Genomic DNA, 27,446 nt, shown 5'->3' on the forward strand with positions numbered 1-27,446 from the left:
AAAATTTTTAAACTATACACTTCAAAATATTACAAAAAAACACACTTCAAAAATTTAAAAAAAAAACTTCTACAGTAAGTTATAGTAAAATTTTAGATAAACACTCAAAAAACTCACCTTCCAAACGAGGATCTTAGTGTCTTTGTGACAAAGAATTGAAATCTCACAGAGATTATTGTCTATTGACATTAAACAAGAAAAAAAAAAAAGCCCCAAAGGATTGAACGGTTCAATCCCCTTTGGCTGCTGGCCATCGTAAAAACCGGAAGTGTGTTTAAAGGTCGGGAAGTTAAGGGTTTGATCTTTTATCATTTGTCACTAATATATGACTTCTTTAAATTTAAATGGGTGTGTAATATATTCGTTTATTTTTCTTGATTGAGCTGGCCCTCTCTTAAATAAGTTATACTAGAATAGGAGTAAAACTAATATAGAAATTGCCTATTGATAAAGAAAAAGAAAAAGAAAAAGACCCCAAGCACCAAACCGACGCCAAAGAGCAACAAACGACGAAACAGAGTAGGTCCAATCCCCATCCCTTTGCCATACCCACGTCAACAAACGACTAAGCCGAGTAGGTCCAATACCCATCCCTTCGCCATACCCACGTCATGTCGTAATCCAATGGGAACTATTTTCCGACCAGAAAAAAGGAAATAGAAAATTATTTGGTTTCATCATCATGCCTTTTTACTTTAACTTAACTTGGTCTGTGGATTGCATATTTAAGACCTTCACTCTCTCAAGTCGCACCATTTCGATAGTTTATTCGCTATTTTGAGAAAAATTTTGCTTACAAATGCATGCATAAATGATCAAACACGCAATTGAAGATTGACACGGTTGTATGGAACCGTTTGTGTTTGGATTGCATTTTTCATGATTTTTTTTGAAAAAATTACTATAGCGATTTGATGTATGCAAGAAAAAAAAGTAATAAAAAAATGTGATTACGAAAAACGACGTAATTTTTCGATGGAAAACAGCAATCAAAACAACTATGCAATACTCCAAATACTACTCATCATCACTGGTGACTTTGATAAAGTTACCGTTTAAAAACTAAAATGTGAAATTGTGTTTGATAAAATAAAATTTAAAAATTGAGATGTGAAATCTGACGTCTCAATTCATTACGTTATTAAATTATTACGTACTAAATTTAATACATTCGAGTGTATGTCACGTTAAATAAATAGTTTATCATTTAATTTTTTGAGCAAAATTTATTTAAAAAATTTAATTCCACTTAATTATAAAAAAATTTTCCCACAAGTAATCTGGCTAAGATGGATTGCCCAATGTCCACAGCATAGGATCAACACTACCTGATAAATTACATAAAGACTTTTATGGGATTCGTGAGGTATGCTTCTACGTCATGATAATGACTAAATCGAACTTATTCAAAACTTTTTGCGAAGACAAATTTCTTTTTAACATGAGTAGACTCTTAAAAAAAGGGGAGAATAGAAAAAAGACAGGACTTGAGGATCAAGGCCTCACCGTCGCCATTAGTTGACTTCACATGTCACGTAATTTTTCTTTTTCTTTTCCCCAATGTATATCACATTAATCACACATATGCAATATTAGTGGGACATGAGTGTGATGGCTGTATAAACACGGTAATCTATCTCAGAAACGTCGAATAGAAGACAATCGTACTTATATTTTGCAGTCGAATCCAGAGATCCTCGAGTTGCTTATCAGACTCGGACACGCACTCTGATAGTATATCACGCATTGACAACGACGGAGCTCTGCAGAAAGCTGTCTCTTCACGAAAACTTCTTACTAGTTTTCTTACTGCAACAGACATGTTTAATCAGACGCAAGCATTGACAGTAGCAGGAAAGCTCTGAGCGACGTTTTCATCCGGAATTTTTCTACTAAGTCAGAACTCTCACCTGCTTGAACTTGCAGGTTTTTTTGAATTTTTTTCATTAACAATCGCATTTTGTTAGTTCTTATTAGTTTTTCTCCCTGATGTTGAAGAATTTGATATAACCATTAATTATTGAAGAGTATGTTGTGATTTTAGGTGTTTTATGTATAAAATGACAAAGTGGGATCTTATTTGATATTCTTATCATGGATATAGTGACTTTAATGAGTTGATATTCTTGTGACGTTTTTGGGTGCAGAAGAATAAAGGTAGCCATGTTGGGAAATGGGGTGGTGGGGATTTTATCAGAATCAACCAACAAGTGGGAAAGAAGGGTGCCTCTCACGCCATCCCACTGTGCAAAACTGTTGCATGGAGGTAGAGGCAAAACAGGGGTGGCCCGGATCATTGTTCAGCCTTCTACCAAGCGCATTCATCATGATTCTCTTTATGAGGATGTGGGCTGTGAAATTTCTGAGGATTTGTCGGACTGTGGCCTTATTTTGGGCATTAAACAACCCAAGGTGCCAACTTTTTCTGCAATTTGGATTCTGGGATATTCATTGATAATCAGACGGTCATATCATTTTATTTTATTTTATTTTTGGGTGGCAGCTGGATATGATACTTCCTGACAGGGCTTATGCCTTTTTCTCACATACTCACAAGGCACAAAGGGAAAATATGCCCTTGCTTGACAAGGTAGAGTGGACTCAAAAGCTTTTTTTTTTTTTTTTTTGGGCACTTGATCTAGACTTGGATAGTTTTGGCATTGTTCTGACATAATTTGTTATGTTTAGATTCTAGCTGAGAAGGCTTCGTTGTTTGATTATGAGCTTATTGTTGGAGACCATGGAAAGAGATTACTAGCATTCGGAAAGTTTGCTGGTAGAGCTGGAATGGTTGACTTTTTACATGGATTAGGACAGAGTATGCACCTGTTTTTTCAATCCGAGTTGCCTCAACTTCTTACTTACTCTTTATGTAATGCTATGTAGTTTGACATAGCAGAGCTAACCTAAAACCAGAATCTCCTTCAAATGCTATTTATCAGTAATTTCTTTAATTTCTCTTCTTAATGCAGGGTATCTTAGTCTTGGGTATTCAACTCCTTTCCTGTCTCTGGGAGCATCTTATATGTATTCTTCATTAGCTGCTGCTAAGGCTGCAGTAATTTCGGTTGGGGAAGAGATTGCCACCATGGGACTTCCATCTGGAATCTGTCCTTTAGTTTTTGTTTTTACTGGTTCAGGAAATGGTACTCTAAATCTGCCATGTCCCCATTTTTTTCTGTGTTATAATGCAAAGATTATGATATGATCATGCTCCATATCGGCATATGCTATACTTTGTTTTTCCATTTTGATATCATTATTTCTGAATGCATTTGTGTAATTTCTTGCTTGTTCTGTGTTGTTTATCTTCTATGCTATATGCTAATACCATTTGATTTCTCTATTGATCTTCTTATGTTTTTGATATTTTCTGTAGTTTCACATGGAGCACAAGAGATCTTTAAACTTCTGCCTCACACTCTCGTGGATCCTTGCAGACTTCCTGAAATATTTGGGAAGGTAGTCACAGACTTTTTCGTCAAGACAGTACAATTTACTTCCATGGACTTCATTTGTCCTTCAATGTGTTCAGGCGTTATTGCATTTCTCTGGCTGTTGTAAATTAACTTTTGCCGATGAATTGCATGCTTTTATGTTGAAGTAGAAAGAAGAACCACATCCAACCCAAACTTGCTTGAATGCGTTGGCTGGCCACCTCAGTGGGTTTTCAACTTTAAAACAACATTATCATACCTATAGCAATTTTTCAAAAGTTGAATAAGTGGCTTCTAGAAATGATTACTGCATTTTTGGCTGATGCTTAAGTTGATTTTGGAATTCTCTATTTTAAGTTGGTTTCTTTGGTAAAATTGTTTGAGATGATACACAAAACCAAGTTTGCTACCAAGCAATGATTTGGCTATTAGTTATCCAACCCATGTAATTGGTAAAGTTGATGATCAAGTATAGAATTATTTTCATGCAAAGTAGACTTGTTCGCAAATACAAATTTTAAGAAATGTTGAGATTTTTTTTTCTGTCTCTTTCTTTGCTTATCTCTGAAATGGACAGTTTTCATTTAATGACCAATTCTTTACTTTAAATGATATCCTTATTTTTTTTCATCCCTCGTTCATCTTTGAGCCTACTATGTTCGGTCTTACAAAAATGTGTCTACTGCATACAGGCTAAAGATCCTGCCCGTCCAGCAAAGAGAGTCTTTCAAGTTTATGGCTGTGTTGTAACCTCTAAGGACATGGTGGAACCTAAAGAACCTTCGAAATTTTTTGATAAGGTACACAATAATATCTCTTTTATTTAGGTTCTGACTCTTCAATTGAACTTTTTGGATGCATGAGAATGCAGTTTTCTTGGTTAGTCTTTTAGGTTTCAGGAAAGCAACTTCTATATTGTGAACTATATGTTCAATGCAAACCTAAATGTTAATGTTCACATGGTACCATCCTGGAGATGTCTTCCAAAGCAGTCCAAGGTGCACATGCCAAGTTTGTGTCAGGACTTCTTGAGTACAGTCTGTGACAGGCGTACATCTTTAAGTAAATGAGAGTTTGAGCCAAAATTAAGCACATCCTCCCAATTCTTGTGTCAACGATTCTTCATAGTCATTTGTGGGCACTTAGTCCAACAGTTACTTATGTTTCCACTTTCCAGCCTTGAAAAAGGAGCTAATACCATTATTACAGTCTTCTGCCTATTGCTTGGGAGCTATAGATGTCTCTGTATACTGCATATAATGAGAGAGAACTGGTAGTTTCATTGTTATTATCCTCTTGCTTTGGAGCTGGTCGACGTACTTAAGCTCACTTTTATCAACCAATTCTGCCAGTGTGTGATTTTACCTGCTTGATCAGCATGGTCTAAAATTAAGAGTTTTGACAAACATCTGCTTTTCATGTAATTCTTTGTGAAGATAAACTGAGTAAACATATCATAGAATAATTAAATATCCATGCATCATTTTATTAGTTCATTGATGTCTGATTCATAATGAAAAATTTGCCGTGTAGTTTTGCTACCTGAGCTAGGTTCTTTGCTTTGCAGAATTGTAATAGTTTCCTGCTGAATGCTAAATATATAAGAGATGAAAATATCTTGTGAACCTTAGATCTACTTTGTAGGAACTTTTGTTTCTGAACTTCTCTTAAGGAGTTCAGCTGCAGGTTTAGCATTCATGTCTATACCAGTTTTCAAGATAACTCGTGCAATTTCTGCTGATGATGAAGTTATGATTCTTTCAGGCTGACTATTACGCACATCCAGAGCACTACATTCCTGTTTTCCATGAAAAGATTGCCCCTTATGCATCTGTGATAGGTTTGTTTTCTTCATCGTCAATTTCAGTAATGAGTTATGGTATCACCAAGGTGGGAAATTATATCACAAAATTCACCAGACATAAATGAATGCCATGCTTATCAATTCAATCATACAAGAATGTTTCTCCAGATATAAAGAAACCAAAAAGCAGCTTGGCCGAAGGAAGAATAACAGAAATTTGGACAACCCCAACATTTATTGTAATACTTAATTTGAAGAGTATTAGGCATGCCTGTTCGTATTAGTAATGGTTTTCTTGGGGTTGATATCAAAGAAACCTCAGGTATGTAATGCTGAATTCCAAGCCCAAACTCATATCTGGTGAATTTTTAAGTAATTCAGTGTTGAACAGGCTTAAACTTACATGACTAGGCCATAAAATATCTTCAAACAGTTCAAAAGCATTGTGCACTGAATTTGTTTATTTTTAAATGTTTAGCTCAAATTGTTTCTTTTCATGCATTGTCCCACTTGCAGTTAACTGTATGTATTGGGAGAAAAGATTTCCTCAGCTATTGACGACCATGCAGCTGCAAGATCTGATGAGTAAAGGCTGTCCACTCATTGGAATTTGTGACATTACATGTGACATAGGTGGCTCATTGGAGATTGTTAACCAAACCACAGCAATTGATTCTCCTTTCTTTAGGTACGCTTTGGTGGTTTTCACTACATCATTGTTGAATTATATTTTCCTTCTATTCTACAGGACAATTTGGTGTGACACCCTTCAAATTAACTGAATTTGACTAGACAATCATTAAATCTCTCTACCAGGATAACATGGTTGTGGTTGTAATACTCTAGATGAAATGGTTGGAAAAAATACTTAAATTAGTCATATTATAAATAGCCATACCTCTCTACCCTAACAGGGTAGACTCGTAGTCATCTAACCATAAATTCTTATTGCATGAAATTGCTGCCCTGGGAAGTTGTCTGTTGGCAAAAAACTAACAATGCATTTATTTGATCTTTGGATAGATCTTCATATGAACTATGTTTTTCTTGTCATGTTTATGATGCTAGATACTCTCCATTGCATATTCGAGGTTTAGGCATCCAGTTGTTGCCTTCAAATCCTAATAATGTTTCCATGTGTTTTCTTTTTCTTTTTTTTCCCTGAAGCATTTCTTTTCTTTTTCTGTGCCATTACTTTTGACAATGATTGGTTCTAGATATGATCCTTTCCAAAATTCGTACCATTATGATCTGGAGGGTGAGGGAGTGATCTGCTCTGCTGTTGACATTCTTCCAACCGAGTTTGCAAAAGAGGTTATTGTTATGCTTTATCTAACATCATCTTCTCATCTTCTTTGACATAAATATGCTATGGTTGTCATGTCTTATTAACTTTATCTCCTCCATTAATCACAAATAAAGGCTTCCCAGCATTTTGGAGATATTTTATCCCAGTTTATTGGAAGCTTAATCTCTATACCAAATATTGAGGAGTTACCTCTGCACTTAAAGAGAGCTTGCATAGCTCATCGTGGAGCACTGACTCCACTTTATGAATATATACGGCGGATGCAAAACTCTGATGTTGAGTAAGTAGCTCACGTAATCTTGCTTCTCCTTCTGTCTGTTATATTTATTCTCACTTCAAGATTTAAAATACTTGTCAATTACAATTTCATGCACAGCAATTGCAACTTAGATGCTCTAGTTTAATGATTAGCTTCTAAAACCTTCATTCCTAGAACTCAACAAGTGTTGAGCAATCCCACAATTATTTCGTAATTCATAGCAAGTTCTCAATGTAAATCCATACTCTGAAAAATGAAAACATCACATTAATATGATGCATCTAGGTTTGTACCCGTATAAGTCTATAGGTATCAAGTCAACTTCTAACTATATTGAAGTCATTGAATTGAAAACCATCATGTTTATGCTTAGTTTTGTACATGTAGAAGTTTAGCTTGAAAGAAAATATTATTAGGGCTTGTGGATTCATGCTTTCAAGGACCCTCTAATTTATGCTACTTTCTTTTGGAGTATTTTATTAATTTCATCTTATAATTGCTTTATTCGAGACATTGAGAAATCGAGATATTATTTCTACTTATGTGTACTGATTTAGTGTTCTTTGTTGTGAACTTTGTACAAGTTAGATCTTGTATGAAATTCTTACTTCCAACATGATGCCAAACAATTCACGTAATGTGTTTTTATGCAGAGATCCTTCTAGAAATCTTGAAAAAGTCTACCCTGATAAGAAGAAGTATACTACATTGGTATGTTTCTCCGGTAGACCACCTCTGCTACTCCGTTATAGTACACTGCATTTGGCATTCTCAGCCAAAGGAAATGCATGCCCAGAACTGTTACTTGGTTCTAATAGTTAGTAATACTATTCTTCGCTTTGGGGTATTCTTTATCTTTGCTCTGGGTATGGATTTGTATAAATGTTGTTATGTGATGTTATATTGCACCAAATCTTCATATTTTTCTGTTCACAAGAAAAAATAAAAGGAACTAAAAAATGCACTATCTTTTTGTTGAATACTATTGGCTGTACAACAACAAAAATAAAATTAAATAAATAAACAAAGTGCTAAAATCTAGAGCAATTTTGCGCACTGCTCTTTTTTCTCCCTCCCTGATTCTCATTCCTCTCTCAAACAACGTAAGCTGCTCTTTCTTTGATTCTTTGTCTTTATCCTCCTTCTCTCTTGCTGCAAATATGCTTTTTTTCTTTTCTTTTTCTGTTTCTCTTCATTGAAGTGATGCTTTCTTCTCTGTTCTTCTTTAACCTGCTGTTATTTTCCTCCTGTTATTTTGGTTTTTTTTTCACTTAAGTTATCTTCTCCTTCTTTTGGGCCTAAAATTGGCGTGTTATAAGCTGAAACTTGTCTTGCTGAACTTTCTGGTCTTGAAAGAATTTGTATGCTGAAATTTTTAGTGCTAAAAATCCATCAATAGCTATAGATTACAATAGGCAATGCTTCTACAATTTTCATCCGTTATACTTGACTAGCTGCTCTTGGTGAAGCATGTGGTTGATTAAGCTGTAGGAAACTTTGAGGCTTTAACAGAAAGTGAATGTGCTTAAAGAACTCATACTTCTATGGTGGAAACATCAAGTCATGATTGTCCCTAAATATATTTTTTTTGAAATTCATGCTTTTAATTGACTCTTAAAGTCACTCTTTACTCTGTCAAATGACAGGTGTCTCTAAGTGGTCACTTGTTTGATCAATTCCTTATTAATGAGGCTCTGGATATTATTGAAGCGGCTGGTGGCTCCTTTCATTTGGTTAAATGCCAAGTGGGCCAAAGTACAGATGCTATGTCTTATTCAGAACTTGAGGTGAGTAAACCTGTAACATTGGTTCCTCAAAACAAAAAAGAGGAATTCATACTCATTGACAGGTGCACCAATACAGGCACAGTTCTTACAAATCATAATTGGAAATCAATTGCTGACACTTGCATGTGTATTTTGGCTTTTACTAAAGTCTGAAGATTGCATAGAATATGTAATGAAGTGGGACAAAAACAGTTGCTGGTGATCAATAAAGATTGGATAGAAATATCTCTCCTACTCTTCATAAAACTCATTCCAACTTCTGATTTGAAATTTACAGCTTAAAAACCAGAGACATCTCTGCCACCCAAATATCCAATTACTTCATCCTTCTAAAAATGACTTTCTGATCATCCGGACATGGTTATCCTGCTAGTGAAAGTTCTTTTAGGCTACTCATACATATTTGCCTTTGATTGTTGGCCTTAGGCTACTTCTTTTCCCAACCTGCTTTTACTTGTATTAGTGATTTCATGTTTTGGACAGGTCGGAGCTGATGATAAAGAAGTCCTGGACAGAATAATCGACTCTCTAACTTCAATTGCTAATCCAAGTGTAGAAGATGGATTTGCTGATATAACAAAAAATAAGATATCTCTGAAGGTTGGTAAATTCTATGAGAATGAAGTAGAGAAGGGATATGATATGAAGAAAAAAAATGTAATCCTCATCTTAGGTGCGGGGCGTGTTTGTCGACCAGCTGCTGAATTCTTGACATCAATAGGGAGTTTTCCATCACAACAAGTTCTGAACTCATGTCTGGAAGCTGCTTTTGAGGAGCAAAACTCCATTGAAGTTGTTGTTGCTTCTCTATACCTGAAGGATGCAGAAGAGGTACAGCAGAATAAAGTTTTGCAGTATATCAACCTGTTAAAGAGGGAAAAAAAAAGTAGAAAAACAGAAGTCCGTTGCCCTTGCTTTGCTATTTTGTTTATCCCAATGCATGTCTGAGTGAAGCATATAATGACACGTTTGGCATTAGCCAGCAAATTTTTCGTCATTGATTGCTTACTTGTTTATTCCCTTGTCGCCTGTCCATTTTCTGTATAGTATTCTGAAATAAATTTTCATTTCACTTCTCGGTGCAGATTATTCAAGGAATTCCAAGTGCAACAGCAATTCAACTTGATGTGATGAATCATGAAAATCTTCATTTTCACATTTCACAGGTATAATCTGTACATGTTCATCAAAGAATGTTTAAACAAATTAAACTCCAGTTGAAGAACAAGGAGAAGTTGGCATCCTGTTGGTGCCTTGATAGTTTAGATGCTATATTTCTTGTTATATTATGTTATTCAACTACACCATCAACCTGTCAACATTGGTGAACATTTAGCAGCTGAATTGGTTATGAAATCATCTATTTTGGTGCCGCATCCATAATCTTACTTTGTCAATATCCTACCTTCATCTTGTGCAGGCTGATGTTGTTATCAGTTTACTTCCTGCTAGTTGCCACAACATCATAGCAACTGCTTGTATTGAGGTACTAAGTGATACCTTCATGTTCTTGAATTTGATTAGGTTTTTTGTTAGCTCTAACTGAAATTGTACAGCCCAGAAGTAGCTGAGCCTACTAGAAAATTTTGGTTAAAGTCAACCACCAAGGACAAAATACTGGAGTTCATTTATTACATCTTCTTTCCTACTTTTTTTTTTTTGGGAACAAAGCCACCTTGAGATGGTTAGGGGTTTGGCCCAGAAACTTACTGCTAATAAAAATAATTGGAAGATAATTACAAGGTACCCTAATCTTTATCTGCTAAGTGATCACAACCTCTGAAAATGAGGTTAAAAGAGAAATTCTTGCATGTGACAGTCCTCTGTCACTGAACTAGGTCAAGGTTACGACATCATCTCAAACTTTTCTCGTTTTCATTTTCTGAACTTATACAATAACCATGATGTCTTGGGGCTTTACAGGTTACATAGCAAAATGCTCACCTGACCCAGTTATGCCTTTTTTATTTTTATTTTTTGTTTTTATTTTTTGCATAAGACAATATCTTGTCACCTCTCCTAATTGCAGCTGAAGAAACATCTTGTTACTGCTAGTTATGTTGATGACTCCATGTCAAAGCTAGATGAGGCAGCAAAGGTTGCAGGTATTACAATTCTTGGTGAGATGGGCTTAGATCCTGGAATAGGTAAACTTCATCCTGGTGCTAAAAAATGCTGATATTCAGTTGGACATTCAATTGATTAATGGTTAACACTTTCTCATTGCAGACCACATGATGGCGATGAAGATGATTAATGAAGCACATAAACGAAATGGGAAGATTAGGTCCTTTACTTCTTACTGTGGTGGTCTTCCATCTCCAGCAGCTGCAAACAACCCATTAGCTTATAAATTCAGGTATTGCTCCTTGAAGTTTGCTGCATTAGAGGTACACTCGTCAATCAACAACGTATTAGCTTCTTTAGGTCTCCTGTTGCTTGTACAGAAGTATATTGTTCTCCTTCCAATTCAGCAGAATGTGAGCATTGTACTTTTAGTGACTGCATAATATATCATGTTCAGGCTCTGTCTGTGTCCCACAAGCCCTCTGCTGCTTATAATGTCATATTGCATGTCTCAGAGATGAGTTATGTATGAGTATTTAAAGTTCCTGTCGAAATCATTTTCATTCCTTTTTTGTGCATTGTATTTATTCCCTCGTCAAGATAAACAGACGCACTGAAGTATACCATTTCAATATTACTGTCAGTTGGAGTCCAGCAGGGGCTATTCGAGCTGGGCGCAATCCAGCCACCTATAGATATCATGGAGAGATTGTACGTGTCAATGGTGAGTTATCAATATCTTAATGACTAGTAAATGTAGAAGTAACCACCATGTTCAGGTTCGTTTCCTTTGATCACAAATCTATTACTTGCCATATGATTTGTCATGAATAATCCTCTGTTGACTTCATCTTTATGTGGGTTCACAAATCTTTTACTTGCCAATATGATTTATCATGAATAATCCTCTGTTGACTTCATCTTTATGTGGGTTCTGAGTTTTTATTCTCATTGTTTATGTAAGTTTCCCGCATCAGATAAGATAGTAGCTTCTGATATAGTAAAATGGTAACTAGTTCTGGAATTGTTGCTAGGTTTTAATGATAGTAATTTGTATTAGCTTCTCCTAATATGGTGTCCAAGGCGTTAATTCCTAGCTGGGGCTTTAAAGTTTGTTTGTCTTAGCAAAAGAATAATTACACCTTTTCTTCCTTAAATTCTTGATTATTCCTGATGCATACATGCAGGAGACCACCTTTATGATTCGGCTTCAAGGATTCGGCTAGCAGATCTTCCAGCTTTTGCATTGGAATGTCTTCCAAATCGCAATTCTTTACTGTATGGAGAGCTATATGGAATAGAAAATGAAGCATCAACAGTTTTCCGTGGAACCCTGCGTTATGAAGGCATGATATGTCTCTGTGCTTTTATATTATGTCATCTCTAGGTTACACATTGTATTATTTTCTCATACTTTGGATTGAGGCAATTCGCAATATAAATCCCTTCAGATAAATAAATTTATCATTGACACTTTAGTTAATAGGCATAACAATTTTTAATGCCACATAAAACTAGATATCCAAGATGTTAAAAAACTTGGCAATTTAGGTTGTCAGGTTGAGATTTTTAACATTCAGCCCTTTAAATAACTAGAAATGTTTATAATACATGATTAATGAGTCGATTAGCTTATGTACATAATTTGACAGAGTGAGAATTATATTTCAAGGAGATAGTGTTAAGTAATCTATTAGTGTTAAGACTGCATTTGCATATCCTGTATTCAGTTTTCATACGCTATTAAAATGTTCTAAGAAGACATACTTTACCTTTCTGGATTGCTCAGGCTGTCAGATACCAGTTTGATTGCGGGTTTTAGAAGAGATTTTGAAAAGAATAACACTTCATGGTGAAGTGTGAGTATATGACAAAAAGGTGGTTGGGGAGCATGTTTGAGAAAAATTCCAAAGATACATGTAATAAAGTGATTCTCTGTAAGGTTAGCATATGCCAAACTCAGTTGGGTAATTTTAACTGGACTATCTAAATGTAAAAAAGTTAGCTATTTAGCCAAACAAATCATGCATGTCACAAACAAAGCCATCTAGGGACTGGTTGAAACAGATACAATTGGTCATAACATGAATAGACAAACTAAGCATTTTTCAGAACACGCCCATTAATGTTACATTACCGCCCATACTTGAGAAATCATCTACAAGGCCCAAAGGTGCCTTGTTTATTTCCTTATGGGTCAATATTTGGAAATTTAATGGCTTGATGATATGTAAAGCTAATGCATTCATATATCATGCAGGTTTCAGTGGTGTAATGGGAGCACTTGCAAAAATTGGATTCTTCAATACCGAAGCTTTGAGTACCCTCAACAATGGTGAAAAGCCCACATACAGAAAAGCTTTACTTCAACTTCTTAGATTAAATAATAATAATTTGGATGGGTTGGCTATGAATGAGAAGGAAATTACAGAAAGAATTACTACACTTGGAATTTGCCAGGGAGAAATTGCAGTCAGGACGGCCAAGACCATTATGTAAGTATACGCATAGAGGTTTGTTCTGCCTAGCAGAGTTTCATAGACTAGCAGAAATGTTGAAAGCTTTGCAAGGGGCAGGAAGCTGAACCCCAATTTTGAAACAACTCCTGCTCCATCTAAAGGAACTATAAAAACAATAAATAGACGCATTTGCTTTTGATACTTTTTGAGTGAACGGAGCGAGAAATGTCTGTGTGTCCCCTTTTGGTGTTTTAGTTCTTATTCCTTCTTTTTTCCTGTGTTGGACATTGCACCCTGTTTCTTCTCTCTTTCACATTTTTCCATTATGATGTTAAACATTTCCAAAGTTACTGATGAAATTTTGGCAACTTTCTTGGAATCTTTCAACAGACTCGGTATCGATATTATGTGTAGAATAGGCAGAAACTTGTCACGTTTCGTAACTGGATGTACATGCTCCCCAGAACTACATGCCTCATATTTCCACTTGCTTCTGGTTGTGACAGTAACTTGCAAATTTAGTAATGACACTGATTATGAATAATTTTGAATGAGAACAATAATTTCAATATCTTAAATCTTTTTGCCTTTTCTTATTGCGGTTTGCACTGTGTTGAAGTAAAGTCCCCAAGTATTAAAGCTCTATGAATTTCCATTTTGAAACAGGTTTTTGGGATTTCACGAGTCAACAGAAATACCAGCATCATGTCAAAGTCCATTTGATATTACCTGCCTTCTCATGGAAAAAGCTTTAGTTTATTCAGGCACAGAACAAGTAATTGGCCATGCATTCTCTGAGTTACAGTTTTGTATATGCTGCTCTTGCTAGTCGTGTAATAAAGTTGTTGGTGGGTAGGACATGGTTTTGTTGCACCACGAAGTTGAAGTAGATTTTCCAGATGGCCAACCTGCGGAAAACCATCGAGCTACATTATTGGAATTTGGGAGGACCAAGGATGGAAATACCACAACAGCAATGGCGCTTACGGTTGGGATTCCAGCAGCAGTTGGAGCTCTGGTAATGACTTGCTTCAGTTTTCTGGTCTTGCAAATCTGGTTTTGATCAATTTATCGAACTAGATCCATCTTATATCAAACTATTGCAGCTTTTGCTTGCAAACAAGATCCAAGTAAATGGTGTCGTAAGGCCCATTATATCAGAAGTCTACATGCCAGGTAAACTTCTTGTCTCTTCTTTTATTTAGGTTCTTTGGTAGGGAAGAAGATACTCATGTTTTGATGCATTATCTGACAAAGTAAGACAAGCATCAAGATTACGTGCGCGTCTCCTTCAATAAATGAGATACGCAAGTTACTTTGGTTTTTTTCTATTTTGCAGCGCTCGAGATTTTGGAGGCCTATGGTTTCAAGTTGTTGGAGAAGATCGAGTAGCCAAACAGTGAACTTTGTATTCTTGTAAAGCTGCAAGTTTCAGATACGCATTTGAATTCAATGAAAATAAGCACTTTTCAGGCCATCCAACCAGATGGTCCCCAGTATACTCGCAAGCTAGGGCAGTGTATTATTTTGTAAATTACATGAACACAGCATAAATAGAGCATGAAAAGGTGGATGCAGCTCTGTCCCTTCCCTTCAATCGAATGTCATTCCTTTCTTATTTGTCTTAATTCAGAACGAGGGATGGATAAATTTTATTTATTTTTTTAAATCTTTCCATCCCTCTCCACACTCTTCCCGCCCTGAGCGTCAAGCATACAATTTGAACCTGCACATTGATCATAAATTTTTCAAAATTATTTTTAAAGATGAATAGTGTCTCTAATTCATGTTATTGATGATATAATTGGTATTTTTGTAGACATTTAAATTAAACTTCAATTAGTCAATTTTATTGTCAGCAAACGAGCTGTTACTATCTGAATAATCTTCATTACAGTCGATATTTGGCATAATTATTTATTCATCAAGGGTTAGTCAATGATGCTTGGATTTGTTTACTCAAGTCATAAAAATCTAGATACAGGGAAAGGAAAAGGAAAAGTAAATGGGGCGAGAATTAAACAATCTAGAACAGCTCGATAGTATTTTTTAGCTAATTCTGAGAATCTGTGAAAACAAAATGCCTGTTAGTGGTCTGTTTTCATGAATTACCCCTTAACAAGTAAAACAATCGTTCTTAAGTTAAAAACATTTGCATTTGTTACATGGCAGCAATTGTTATTAAAAGGACATGAGCTATGTAAGCCCATCGACTCTATTATAGAGCTGGAAAACTTATTCCGATGCTTACGGACAGAAGAATAGGCGTTGCAGCTGCCAGAAAGGGGTCTAGTTTCTTGATCAATTAATGAGAATGGATTAATATTTTGATTACTTTTAGCGCTTGCTTTTGACAGATCCATAGTACCCTGCACCTCCAGCAGACCGATGCAATGAAGTCGCCCATACGTTGAAGACAACATTCCATTCCAGCATGGGGTAAACCGGGCAAAACAAACGTTTATAAAAAGATACAATGCAATGTCAAACCAATCAAATACTATTGATCCTAAAATGTCTTTTGTCACAAAAAGAGAGTTAAGCACCTAAAACTCGACAGTATATAACATATTTACAGGCTTGCAAATCCAAGGATTGGTAAAATCTTGTTGAACATGGTGCGTAAAACCGTACAATCGATCCTTGGAACCGTTTGAACCATAAGTGCAAAAGTGTTTACTAAGAACAGAAGCATGCCTAAATTTCATGTTTTCCTCCTACAATGAAATAGCTGTGATGCTTGAATGGGCCTTGCCACGGCAATTTTACAGGCCAAAACCCATATTGACCTCCTACAATCCCCAAATAGTGGGGAAAAACCACTTATCGGAAGCAGTTCATAGTGTCTTCCTCTAACCTTCCTCTTTCTTTGGTTGATGCATCAAGGACACAACTTCCCCAGTAGTATCAAGTTGGCTGCTTTGCCAAAAGCCAATAACATAGGAAAGTACCCATCTCAGGATATTCTCTGATGCTTCCCAGTAGAATCAATTTATTAAATACTTACTATAAACCAAGAGTAACTAGGAATCCTAGAAATAAAAAAAAAAATTAAAAAAAAAATCTCAGGATTTTTCCAACGAAACTAAGTGATGCTCCACCTCTTGCCAATTGTAAACTTTAGTGACCAGAGGGTGTTGGTTAACAGACTCTGTCTTACACCAAGGGTAAGAATTCTCATAATCAAAGAGAAGAACCTTAATTCCAACTTCAGCGCACTCAATGGCATATCTTGGATTATCATCAATCAAAACTTTTGCTCCCAAGGTCCTGACAGAAACATAACAATAAGCCACAAAATTCAAAGATTTCCAAGTAAATAATCCAAAAATCCCTGGTAAGAAACTGACTGACAGTGTGTTGACCAAGACAAAGATATAGATGGTACACATGCTAACACAATAAATTCGGAGTGCAGTTTTCTGATAATTTTTAGAAAATCCTCATTTACTGGTGGAACAGGCAAAAAAATTGGAAACATAAGATTTTTAAGGCCAAAGATACAATATACCGGCAAATTTCAGATTTAGGTCTGGATTTTCCATCCAATGCAAAGTGATTGCCAAAGTGGATCTGCTGAAAAAGTCCTGGATAATGATTCTCGATCCATTCAATTGTGTGTTCTTTAATTGCATTTTGCCGGGACCTACAGATATGAGTCAAACTAATTGATTGCCATATGCAAAGGAGGGAAGAGAAAGGGCAAATCATGTGAGATCCACAAAATACATACGTAACTATGGACAGATCACAAAATCTGGACAAGTTTTGAAGAGCCTGCCGAGCACCTGGGATTGGATGAATCCCTGTTCTGAAGTAAGACGTCTTAAAAAACTCATGAACACGTGTATCAGCTGTCACAAGAATAGGAAACTCTTGTCACATTAAAATCATTTTAGTATGCAACCTACAGATAGGTTAAATTTTAACCAAATAATAGAAACAAAGGATCGAACTACACCTTCATCCCGAGAACAGTTCCATATCTGCAAAAACAGATCAAATATAAATCAGGGAGAAGAAGAGAACATATGTTTCTCTTATTAAAAATGTACTACTAAACTGCAAGTACTTAACAGGCATGATCATATGGCTTCATAATGGCCCAAGTACTCTCTCATGTACACGCACATGGACATTTGTGTTTGTCCACACAAATGTAGTAGTAAACGTAAAATTGAAGATTATGGGGCAAAGAACTCGTACAGATCAGCCAAAATGAGGAAAGAGGAGTAGCAGCTAACACCTTGGAATGTGAACAGTATTCAATGCAAAGAATTAGCTAAAGTATCGGCAAGATAAATGCAAAATTTTATCAGCTAACACCTTAGAATGTGAACAGTGTTCAATGTGAAGAATAAGCTAAAGTATCGGCAAGATAGATGCAAAATTTTATCCTCATGGTAGAGATTTTCTACACCGAAGAATAGACACTTCAGCCATACAGTCCACCTGAAATAGAGGCTGGAAACAAAAAATTTCAAACGTTGATCAAAAGCTGCCTTCTCTTCCCATCTTTCCAGCTCCAGTAGATCCATTAAAAAGTAAGGCAAATCCACCAAACACCAATTAATAAAAAGACAAGTGCCTAGAACCCACATCCCACGAAACAATGTAGGGGCAAAGGAGAAAAGGTCTCAAGTCTTTTCGGCTCACTTATACGGTACTGCAACAACTAGGGACGAATTCAAGTACTCTTGAGATGATAAAGTGTCATGGAAAATGCAACGAACTGGTCAAGCAAGAACAGGGGAGTAAATGGTTGCATTCAGTATGTCATAGAAAGATTTCACAGTTACCACTGGATATAGTCGGCTCCAGCAAGCATCAGTTTCAGTTCGTACTGAAGCATACTAAACAAACTAGAGGAAAAGTTTCAACACTTGGCAATTCCAATGGTAAATTTGCATGCCTTAAATCTAGTTCCAACTGGCATCTCAGTATGTCATAGAAAGATTTCACAGTTACCACTGGATATAGTCGGCACCAGCAAGCATCAGTTTCAGTTCGTACTGAAGCATACTAAACAAACTAAAGGAAAAGTTTAGTTTCAACACTTGGCAATTCCAATGGTAAATTTGCATGCTTTAAATATGGTTCCAACTGGCTCTATTTCTGAAGTTCCAAAGCATTCATGATTCAAGGCCAGATCCATGGCAACAATAAATAGAAACAACCATCAGTCTTAATAATACTGTGAATAGATAATAGATATTTAACAGATTAGCAAAGAGGTCTGTCACTGCACCCAGCAGCCCAGAGACAGCAAAAGTTTCACCCAGCCACCATTGCACATTGAAAAGCCACATGCATGGACAATTCATTCACCAATCCTTTCACAATTTGTGTCCACAACTGCAGAAAAAAATCCAACTTCCACTAATAGAACCACCATCTCTTGGCCAATTAAATTTCAATGCTCATGATAGATCAATCCATATCTCGAGACAGTTCCTCAGTGCCTTGTTTCCAAACTATTAGTAGTATTTGAGCAGAAAACTTTCAATTTTTTGCAAAGTATTTGCAAAAAGAAAGCCACATGCGTGGAAGTATAGTTAAACTGTGAATTATGCGACCAAGAAAGGAAGAAGAACGAGACAAGAGAAGAGTAGATAACAGAAGAAATAAAGAAAAGAACAAACAGCGACGGAGTTAGAGCACCAAAAGCATGGAGGAAAGAACTGGACCAGTAAATTCTTTCCAATACCCCATCCCAGGAGGGGAAACTCAACCTTTCCTTGTATTTAAAAAGGCCATCTATATTGTTACCAGCTTCACTGATAAAGGAAAATTGACTGCTTATGTACCCAATGAGATGATCTATTCCTACAGCTCATGTGTGCAGTGAACAAACAAAATGAGTTACAAGTTTGATCATGGACCAGGCTCTTCTAACTTCCTAAAGGGCATACCTCACAAAAGACATGTGTATCAGGGAAAATAATCTTTTCGATAAAATAAAAAAGCATGTCAATCATAGTTACAATCTACTAAAGCATGAACTAATAAATTTCAAGGCCGCATCTAACACAGGAAAGTTTTGCATATAATTAAGGCACATTTGATGTTCAACTTCTTCAGAGACATGTCATGCAGTATTAAATGCCAGTTGATGAATACCTTGCAAAACTCATAAACATGGTATTCAGAAACTGAGTGATTTGAGGAGTATCGATCTGCAACAAACCGATTGAGAGCTGATACAAAGTTGCCAAGAACTGCAAGGAAAATCAGTAGAGAAAGCAACATCCACATTAGCAGGAGAACAACAGTAACCTAAAGTACAAACTTATTGATTTGTTGACATGTCTTCAGCAGTGTTCGAGAAATCTGCTTAAGCCAGTAAATCCAGGAGATTAAAACTAAGCAATTGAACCACCGACAACAATTATTAAACTTAACATGAGAGTCAACCAGTCTAATCTCCAGTTAGAATTACGTAGGACGAATCACAACTAAAATGAAGACATCAACAACACCGTTCGACGAAAGCAGAATGAAAACTATCCGAATGCCAACCATTCCCGCCCTTGGAGTAACCTTTGACAACGAGAAAAAAACACTAACAGTAGCAACTTACATGTAACAGCGATAACAAAAAAAAAATCAATTTTTTAAACCAAGTTTCAAACTGCATTGTATATCCTACAGCGTCAAGATTAACAGTTGTAAATTGAAACACATGGTACTCTGAGGAAGCTAATCCATTACTGTTTTCCTTCTTTATTTTCTTCTTCATTTGAATGGGAAGAGGTTTTTACCCTCGTCAACATCAACGGCGACTGCAATTTTCTCCGGCGGCAAATGCTGATCCTCAGGAAATTCAACGGAGCCTCCTCTATCATTCCGACACCTTCCGCCGTCATCACCATGGCCGTCAAAAGCATTCTCCAACCTGAACTTAATATCCTTAGAAACTAGTTCACGGAACAAATGCTGCTGCAAGCTTGGCGCAATTGCCCTAGCCTTATGCAGCCAAAACCCCCCACCACCACCGCCGCCGCCGCCGTCCCCAGCATTACTAAACCCGGCATTTTTATCATTTTTCTTATTAATATTCTCAGATGAGCCGCATCCTTTAAGCCTCAAACAAATACTTCTTGCTCCTCCGAACCCCCCGCCGCTACTATGTAAATTCAAATCAATAGCTGAAGAAGCTGAGGAAAAGGAAGAATTTTGAATGGATAAAAATGGGAATAAATCCTTACGGCCAACGGAAAAGGTGGACGGCGCCGCGGCCATTAAATAAAGCCAGCAATGGTGGTGGCTGTAAAGGCGGTGGTGATGATCTCTTCTATATATAGACACAGATACTAAGCGGAAGAAACAGCTTCGCCTATGTATCATAATAATAGGTATGAATGGATTTTTGTTTTTTAATTTATTCGATCTATTGCTACATCTAAAATTTTAGGAAAGTGAGAGGAAGAATAAAGGCGCGTAGCTTAGCGAAATCTGAGCAATTCAAGAATGGAATGTTCTCTTGGAATAGAATATTTATTGGAGGAAATGACGAATGTGTAGAAAAGAGGGCAGATTTCAGCTTCATTTGTTTTCTAAGAGCCTTTTTCTTGTTCTTGCCCTAGAGACATTATTATTAATATTGTTCTGTGGTTGAAATTTGCAAGTACTCAAGAATTGGAGTCTTGAATAAAAAATAATAAAAAGAAAGTAACTAGCTCCTCCAAATTGCCCGGTTAAACACTTGATAATCCAAACAAGGTTGTTGACGTAAGCACAAATGCTCTTTAAGACGCCTAATAATTGTATTCTGTTTATCATTTACATTCACGCAATCAAGGCTCTAAGACAATTTTTCGATTTAACTTTATAATTCTTCAAACAATTAACAAGACTAATCACATCTCTTTTAGATACTTTTCCAATTTAATTTTATCAAAAACACTAAACGGGTCGTCATCTTAATTTGTACACCTTTTCAGTTATTTTTTGTCATTTAGTAGTATATAGTGCACATAAGAACACCATATATTTAAAAAAAAAAATTCTAAAACTTTTTTAATTGAAGGTGCTACAGATGTATTTGAACTCAAGCGTCAAATTTGCCAGAAAACAATTACGTTGTATACTTTTTCTTCTCCAGGTACAAGTATTATCATTGTGGTTAAAATTGAGATATTATCATCCTATATAATATTGAGATTTCAGGAATTAAAATAAGAGATTATCATTGAGTGGAACTTGAAAAAACTCGTATCCAACTAAAATATACTCCACCTATTAATAATGGAAAAAAAAAAAAAAGCATCACAGACAGACGCAAGATGGAAGTCACAAGCCAATCGAAACTGTTTCCATACTTGCATTTTCAAGAGCTTCTCCACAGTTCCGCAAGGTGGAAGAAGGAACAAAAACAAGTTACATTCATGTATGGACGTAAACCGGAAAACAACAAAACAACTCCGCTAATCAAGCATAGTGTAGCCAAAGAATATCCAAATTCTATTCAGCGTAGGTTGCAATCAACGTAGTGCCTAGGAATCAGCTGTCATCAAGGGAACAAAGACTAGCTGACAAAAGCTAGCAGTCCAAGCAGAAAGGACCAGGCAAAGATTGAATTATACATTCTTCCGGCTGATGAAGTGGTAGGTTTTCGAGTCTTCCCGCCTTTTCCAACGTCGATCATGATCTCAAATCGACATGCGCCGCCCCGAATTCGAGTACTAGGATCGATGGAAGTGATCACCGCCAAATTGGAGAACTCGTCGCACGACCCTTTCGTCTGATTCATGGTCTGAAAATACATGTTGAATGCATAAGAAGCATTGTTTCTAACATCCAGGCCCCCACAAGACGATCCGTATCCAAGGCTCGTGCAGTCTGCATAGGTACAGGCCTTGTTTATGCTCTGTGGCAGATTGGGATCCGAAGGGTCAGCATCAGGCCTCATGACACACCATTGCCTCGACAAATATTGAACGCCCTTGGCAGCTGTGACATTCTTGTTGTTGGCCAAATTTAAGGGATATTTGATGCTTCCATCGTAGTAGAATATGCCCCAATGCCTCTCGAAGTTGCCTGGTTCTGTGCTCTTGGCATCTTCATCAATGAGAGCAAACAGGTAAATATCAGGCGGGCTCGGCCTTTTTGGCGTTCCTTTGCCTTGATTTATGCGGTTGAGCAGACCTTGATTGAATCTACGAGCATTTTCTATGTTTGCATTGACGTCGCCATCTGTTGGCCATCCAACCTCGCCAACAATAATAGGCATATTTGGGAAGCCATTTTTCTCCAGGCTCCAAACTAGAGTGTCATAATTGGCTTCAAAGACATTGCCGTAGGTGACGCCTCCATCAACTACAGGGGCTGCAGTGCCATCAAAGAAGGCAAAGTCGACTGGAAAATGAGGGTCAGCATAGAGACTAAGGAAAGGGTATATGTTAATGGTCAGAGGGCCTCCATTGTCACTTAAGAATTTTACAATTGAGATCATCAAACCCTGGATGTCAGGGCGAAAGTTGCCTCCTGATGGCATGCCACTATCTGATTGGTACACATCTGCATTGATTGGGATGGTTACCTTGACTTGTCTGCCTAAACCTGCTTTGATCAGGGCAGCTTGGATATTTTCAAGTGCTGGATATATTGTATGGGTGAACATGTCTTTGTAGGTTTTCAGAAACGGTTCATTCCCGATTGCGACGTACCTGAAGACAAAGAAACAGGGATATGTTTCTTCAGCTGCTTTTGCTTGTCACCTTGTGGGCATTAAGATTTTTAGCTTAACTGTGTTTTGATGCGAAATGTTTACACTTAAACAGTGACAAGTTTTCAGACAAGACATGTCTCTGTATGTTATATGGCCGTTTTCACCACGTTCTTGGAACTTTCTTGGCGAGAGAGAGAACCCTCTAGCTAAAAGCTTCATTCCTACTGATTATTCTTTTCCCCTGTATATTTCTTCCTCTTTGTGAGGAAAAACATGCACTATACATATAAATTTATATATATATATATATATATATATATATATATATTCTTAGGAGATGGAAATATAATATATCTATTATTATAGGGTCTTTATATGATAAACATGTATGATAGACGGGACATTTTTAAAAGAGTATTATTCACCTATAATATAATAATGTAACGAACATATTCTCATCGATTTATTGTGTCCAAGTGTTATCTAAATAATTAGGGGACATCCTATAGCTTAAGATTAAGTTCGTATTTAGTAATTAATGCGCATGATTCACAACTCCAATCAAGGATATATAAAGAATGCAAGAACTAACCTTACGTCCACGCCATTCCTGGAAACATATCTGGAAACATTTTGGGTTACCCAATCCTCAGCAACTCGAACACTACTTGCCAAGGAAGCCAACATATCATTTGGTATCCCTACCATCACCTGAATTCCTGAGTTGCCGAGAGCCCTCATGACATCAGGCACGACTTCAAACAGCTTCACCTTGTCAATTCCATTGTCTTTCATTAGCTTCACCACTATATCAGGCGGAAGGAGATGCGTTGCTCGCGTTCCCCAGTTGCATGCCAACCCTTCTGCCATCAAGACTTCACCTAATAAACAAACCAAGAACAGCTTAAACACTAGGCGAAAATCCATGCTTTCGCGCTAGTCAACTCCCTAAGCTCTCGTTTCTCTCGTCCCTTGCCTGGTGTGCAACTATAATTACGTACAAGGCACAAGAAGAATGCAGTTGAAAAGGGCTTATAAAGACGTCTTTTTTGTGGAAGAAAAAGGAAGGTATTACATGGAGATTCAACAAGGAACTGGATTCGATGTAGCAACCCATATGAATCAACTTGCTTTATCCATTTTATAATGAACATCGTATAGCTTGAGAGAAAGGGAATCTGCGAATAAAGGAATGGAGTAAACGGGTTGATTTCTTAAACTGCTCAAATCGGGTGCTAGCTTTCCCTAGGTTTAAGACCAATGCAGAAGAAATGTACCCCCGCCAACTTTTTTTCATCTGTGATTCGTTATCTTTCCTGATAATCTAGAACAAATACAAAAAGAAATAAAAACGTCTATCTGACTCTTGTAAAGCGCCCTGAACATTCTTCAAGCTTTGTCTTGTCTTAAATGAGCTAACTAGAAAAGGGGCTATCAAACAAGCCATCCGATCATTCATTAAGCTTTAAAGGTTTTCTTGTTCGGCTGGAACAAGAATATTTAACACTAGACAGAACTTGGTCCATGCATGGATACTAGGTTAACAGAAACCAGCTGGATTCCCGTTACTGCTGAAATTCGCAAATTAAATTCTGTTATGACTTAAAAAGTCTCCTTTTGTATTTCCAAGGCCAAAATGAAAAAGAAGAATTTGGCCTAGTTCCCTGTTCTCGTAATTCTAGCGGAAAATTGTTTGTTAATCTTGGCTCTGCGTACGAAAGACTCGCAATTATTCCTGCACCGGTGAGGCCGTCATCGTTTGTTATTGCAGGGTATTATTGGTTGACAGCGATGTTGCATGAACTTCGTTAATATTAGCCCATTCGAGCTTTCTTCTTGAGACACGTAATATACTAAGTTTAGATGTATAATTAAATTATTATTAAGATATACTCCCTTCGTCCCACTTTGATAGTTTTGTTTTCCTTTTTCGTCTGTCTCAAATTGTAGTTCACTTTCCCATTAAGAAATGTAGTAATATTTCAAATTATCTAAAATACCCTTATTAAATATCTTGTTATTAATACATTATTATTAAATACTAACCCACTACATTGAATACATTGAGTTTTTACAATACTAACACATTAGCTGTAACTGATATTAATTGGCACTCTTCGTGATTAGCGTAAGGGTATTTTAGGAAATTATTAATCTAAATTTATGTTTCCAACCAAATTAATTACACTTTCTTAATCCATGTGAAAAAAAAACCAAGACTAACAAAACGGGACGAAGGGAGTATTAATGTATCCACATGCCACAGTCAGACATGGCAATGCATTGATTAACAACATTAATTGTGTTGCAATTTTCTCTTTTCTTTTTCTTTTTGACAGAATATTCTCTCTCTCTCTCTCTTTATATATATATATATATAAATCCTAAAAAAATGTAGAACTGTTCATACATTACACTTTTAACATGAAATGTTAATTGCTTTTATTATAGCCAAAAAAGATAACAAGAAAAAAAAGTTTATGAGGGAAAAGACGAAGAAGGGGGATAAAATCAGACAGTGAAATTAATTAAACAAATTCACACTCATTTTAAAACGACAAAACAAGATAGTAGGAGCATAAAATGTAGTATATGTTACGTCCTTGTACAATGCTCAGAGCTCTTAGTTTAATGGCAGCAGCAGCTTTGATTTTTATGTTGTAAAAGTTTAGGATATCTGATTTAGTAATTGCCTTGCGGGCATTTTAGCTGATGGTTTTATTCTATAAGAATCAACAGCTGAAATTCTCTGTCATAATTATGGAATACATAAACTAAATTAATTAAATTAAGTCAATTGATAGAATTAATCTATTTTTATTTCTTTTAAATTGGCTCCTTTAATCCTTACCTTCAAATCACGATGCAGAATATTGTGTTCTGGAAAACTTGTTCAGATAGTCCTTTCACAATTTTTAGTTAACAAATTTTAGTTAACTGTACGTGAGTTGAACGTAATTGTACCTACAAAAACAACTCATTTATGTGCAAATACCTCGACAGTGAGAACTAACTTGTTCAATTTTTGGGACAAGTGTGTTTGGATGATTGATCACTATTTGCAAAAAATTAGAAAAATTAGTCATATTATAAATATATTTTTTAATCACAATTTTATCTCACATCACATTCTATTTTTTTAAGGGATAATTTTAGAAACTTCCCTTGAGGTTTCATGAAATATCACCTAGCTCCCTTGAACTTTTCAAAATCTCACTTCACACACCTAGCTCCCTCATATTTAAATTTTCTAAACTTCTTTTTCTTTCTCTAAATTTCTTGCTTTTCTTTACATATATATATTCACATATATACACACACACATATACATATATACATACATATATGTATGTGTTTGTATATATATATATATATATATATATATATATATAATTGAATTCCAAATGTCAATGAAATATAGGATTTAATCAATGTAATATTCAACGCATTTGGAGAAGTATAGCTGCGGGTTCTTTTTTTTTTTTCCTTTTTTGTGTTTCACAACTTATTTGTTTGTTTTTATTCATTTAGAACGCTAGAGAAATGAAGTAATTGAAGCTTCGAACTGCTATTTTTCAAATTTTGACTTTTATTTTTATAATAAAATTTTCATATTTCACATCTATAAAAAAAGTTGGTTTATTTTTAGTAAATTCTCTATATGTTATTGAAATTGAATTTCATCTATTATTGAGTTTCTTTGCTCAAATGTGTGATTTTTACATGCTAATTGCCTTTAATACTATGGAGGGGTTTATTTGTAAAAATGGTTTCAAAATAGTATTTGTTTTTATTATTTCTCTTTTCTATAGCAGTGATTATTGACTATAACATCCTTATCAACTTTCATCCCCTCACTTTTAAGATGGTTTCAATTTAATACTTTTTTTTCTTAGTTTATAAAATGATTATTTTTTTATAGCCTAAGTATATTAAGGGCACTAAAATACTCTCTCTCCTCAAACATGAATTTTCTAGTATTACTTTTGGTTAGAAGGGTTGACAATGCTTTGTTTGGATTGGGTTTTATTTCTCAAAATTTATTTGTTTACATCATCATTACAATTTCCAATACACCTTTTTACTTTCCCAGTTACCTTTTTATCTCACATACATCACATCACAAAAAGTGCTACAGTAAAAATATCTCTAATAATTCACAATCCAAACAGAAATGTTACCCAAATGTCAATTTGAGGGGTGCTAAGTAAGATTTTGAAAATCTCAAACGAGCAAAGTGATATTTCACAAAACCTCAAAGGAGGTTTCTGAAATTATCCCATTTTTTAAATACCAAGTTACAGACATCACATATTTAACTTTACAAATGTGTCATATTATTATTCCAAAAATAATTTGCTATCTAAACATATTCCTATTTCGCGTAGATAATGTGTTCTTAACTATCGAGTTCAAGATTTTAATTCTGTACTTAACAATTAATACGGAAAATGGTTTGTGTTCAAGATTTGAATCCTATACTTAAAAGTTAGGGTGGAAACTTGTTGTGGGAAGGAGGTGGGGGTTTAAAAAAAAAAAAAAAACTAGAGTGCATCCTGATTTCACGTGGACCAAAGAAGACTAGTTGAGCAATTTCAATTCGATTTAGTTTTCGAAGAAGGAAAAGTGGTAATTTTACTGAGTTTGAATATGG

The 27,446-nt window shown here is 35.8% G+C and overlaps 3 protein-coding genes across 8 annotated transcripts; 1 reads left to right on the forward strand and 2 right to left on the reverse strand.

Annotated features, from left to right (window-relative positions):
- Positions 1 to 1,635: 1,635 nt before the first annotated feature.
- LOC113692537 (alpha-aminoadipic semialdehyde synthase-like) lies at positions 1,636 to 14,719 on the forward strand. Of its 4 annotated transcripts, XR_011815836.1 has the most exons (26): positions 1,636 to 1,926; positions 2,148 to 2,412; positions 2,504 to 2,590; positions 2,689 to 2,818; positions 2,973 to 3,146; positions 3,380 to 3,462; positions 4,130 to 4,237; positions 5,202 to 5,277; positions 5,758 to 5,929; positions 6,459 to 6,555; positions 6,664 to 6,830; positions 7,463 to 7,520; positions 8,456 to 8,596; positions 9,080 to 9,427; positions 9,682 to 9,762; positions 10,017 to 10,082; positions 10,626 to 10,743; positions 10,826 to 10,955; positions 11,308 to 11,387; positions 11,851 to 12,009; positions 12,453 to 12,605; positions 12,924 to 13,158; positions 13,789 to 13,897; positions 13,979 to 14,140; positions 14,229 to 14,298; positions 14,462 to 14,719. XR_011815836.1 is itself a non-coding variant. In XM_027210953.2 (25 exons), the coding sequence occupies exons 2-25, from the start codon at positions 2,164 to 2,166 to the stop codon at positions 14,512 to 14,514; spliced, it is 3,153 nt and encodes a 1,050-aa protein (XP_027066754.1). In that variant the 5' UTR covers positions 1,636 to 1,926; positions 2,148 to 2,163; the 3' UTR covers positions 14,515 to 14,719. The 4 variants fall into 4 exon arrangements, 3 of the variants coding, with proteins under 3 accessions (XP_027066754.1, XP_071909008.1, XP_027066755.1); XM_027210953.2 differs by lacking the exon at positions 12,453 to 12,605; XM_072052907.1 differs by lacking the exon at positions 12,453 to 12,605 and having other exon boundaries at positions 1,650 to 1,896.
- An 885-nt stretch (positions 14,720 to 15,604) lies between these two features.
- LOC113692923 (uncharacterized) lies at positions 15,605 to 20,754 on the reverse strand. Of its 3 annotated transcripts, none has more exons than XM_072052910.1 (6): positions 19,884 to 20,754; positions 19,243 to 19,340; positions 17,084 to 17,108; positions 16,911 to 16,976; positions 16,634 to 16,768; positions 15,605 to 16,392 (listed from the first exon to the last, which is right to left on the reverse strand). In XM_072052910.1, the coding sequence occupies exons 1-6, from the start codon at positions 20,467 to 20,469 to the stop codon at positions 16,370 to 16,372; spliced, it is 933 nt and encodes a 310-aa protein (XP_071909011.1). In that variant the 5' UTR covers positions 20,470 to 20,754; the 3' UTR covers positions 15,605 to 16,369. The 3 variants fall into 3 exon arrangements, with proteins under 3 accessions (XP_071909011.1, XP_071909009.1, XP_071909010.1); XM_072052908.1 differs by having other exon boundaries at positions 16,856 to 16,976; positions 19,884 to 20,744; XM_072052909.1 differs by lacking the exon at positions 16,634 to 16,768 and having other exon boundaries at positions 16,856 to 16,976; positions 19,884 to 20,752.
- A 656-nt stretch (positions 20,755 to 21,410) lies between these two features.
- LOC113692462 (glucan endo-1,3-beta-glucosidase 5-like) lies at positions 21,411 to 23,782 on the reverse strand. The gene is made up of 2 exons (XM_027210873.2): positions 23,385 to 23,782; positions 21,411 to 22,790 (listed from the first exon to the last, which is right to left on the reverse strand). Exons 1-2 carry the CDS (start codon positions 23,717 to 23,719, stop codon positions 21,650 to 21,652), a joined length of 1,476 nt encoding a protein of 491 aa, XP_027066674.1. The 5' UTR covers positions 23,720 to 23,782; the 3' UTR covers positions 21,411 to 21,649.
- Between the last annotated feature and the right edge of the window lie 3,664 nt (positions 23,783 to 27,446).

This window comes from Coffea arabica, chromosome 6c, assembly GCF_036785885.1.
Source record: "Coffea arabica cultivar ET-39 chromosome 6c, Coffea Arabica ET-39 HiFi, whole genome shotgun sequence".
NCBI classification, from domain to species: domain Eukaryota; kingdom Viridiplantae; phylum Streptophyta; class Magnoliopsida; order Gentianales; family Rubiaceae; genus Coffea; species Coffea arabica.

What these genes read in the sequence shown, in the direction of transcription:
- LOC113692923 (XM_072052908.1), bottom strand. Translation starts at nt 20,469, where the DNA reads ATGATACATAGGCGAAGCTGTTTCTTCCGCTTAGTATCTGTGTCTATA. An exon ending in CGCCGTTGATGTTGACGAGG is followed by an intron (nt 19,341 to 19,883) that starts GTAAAAACCTCT and finishes TTTTCCTTGCAG; the next exon opens with TTCTTGGCAACTTTGTATCA. An exon ending in CCTAAATCTGAAATTTGCCG is followed by an intron (nt 16,393 to 16,633) that starts GTATATTGTATC and finishes TGTTTCTGTCAG; the next exon opens with GACCTTGGGAGCAAAAGTTT.
- LOC113692462 (XM_027210873.2), bottom strand. Translation starts at nt 23,719, where the DNA reads ATGGATTTTCGCCTAGTGTTTAAGCTGTTCTTGGTTTGTTTATTAGGT. An exon ending in AGGAATGGCGTGGACGTAAG is followed by an intron (nt 22,791 to 23,384) that starts GTTAGTTCTTGC and finishes CTTTGTCTTCAG; the next exon opens with GTACGTCGCAATCGGGAATG.
- LOC113692537 (XM_027210953.2), top strand. Translation starts at nt 2,164, where the DNA reads ATGTTGGGAAATGGGGTGGTGGGGATTTTATCAGAATCAACCAACAAG. An exon ending in TTCCTGAAATATTTGGGAAG is followed by an intron (nt 3,463 to 4,129) that starts GTAGTCACAGAC and finishes TACTGCATACAG; the next exon opens with GCTAAAGATCCTGCCCGTCC. An exon ending in CCCTTATGCATCTGTGATAG is followed by an intron (nt 5,278 to 5,757) that starts GTTTGTTTTCTT and finishes TCCCACTTGCAG; the next exon opens with TTAACTGTATGTATTGGGAG.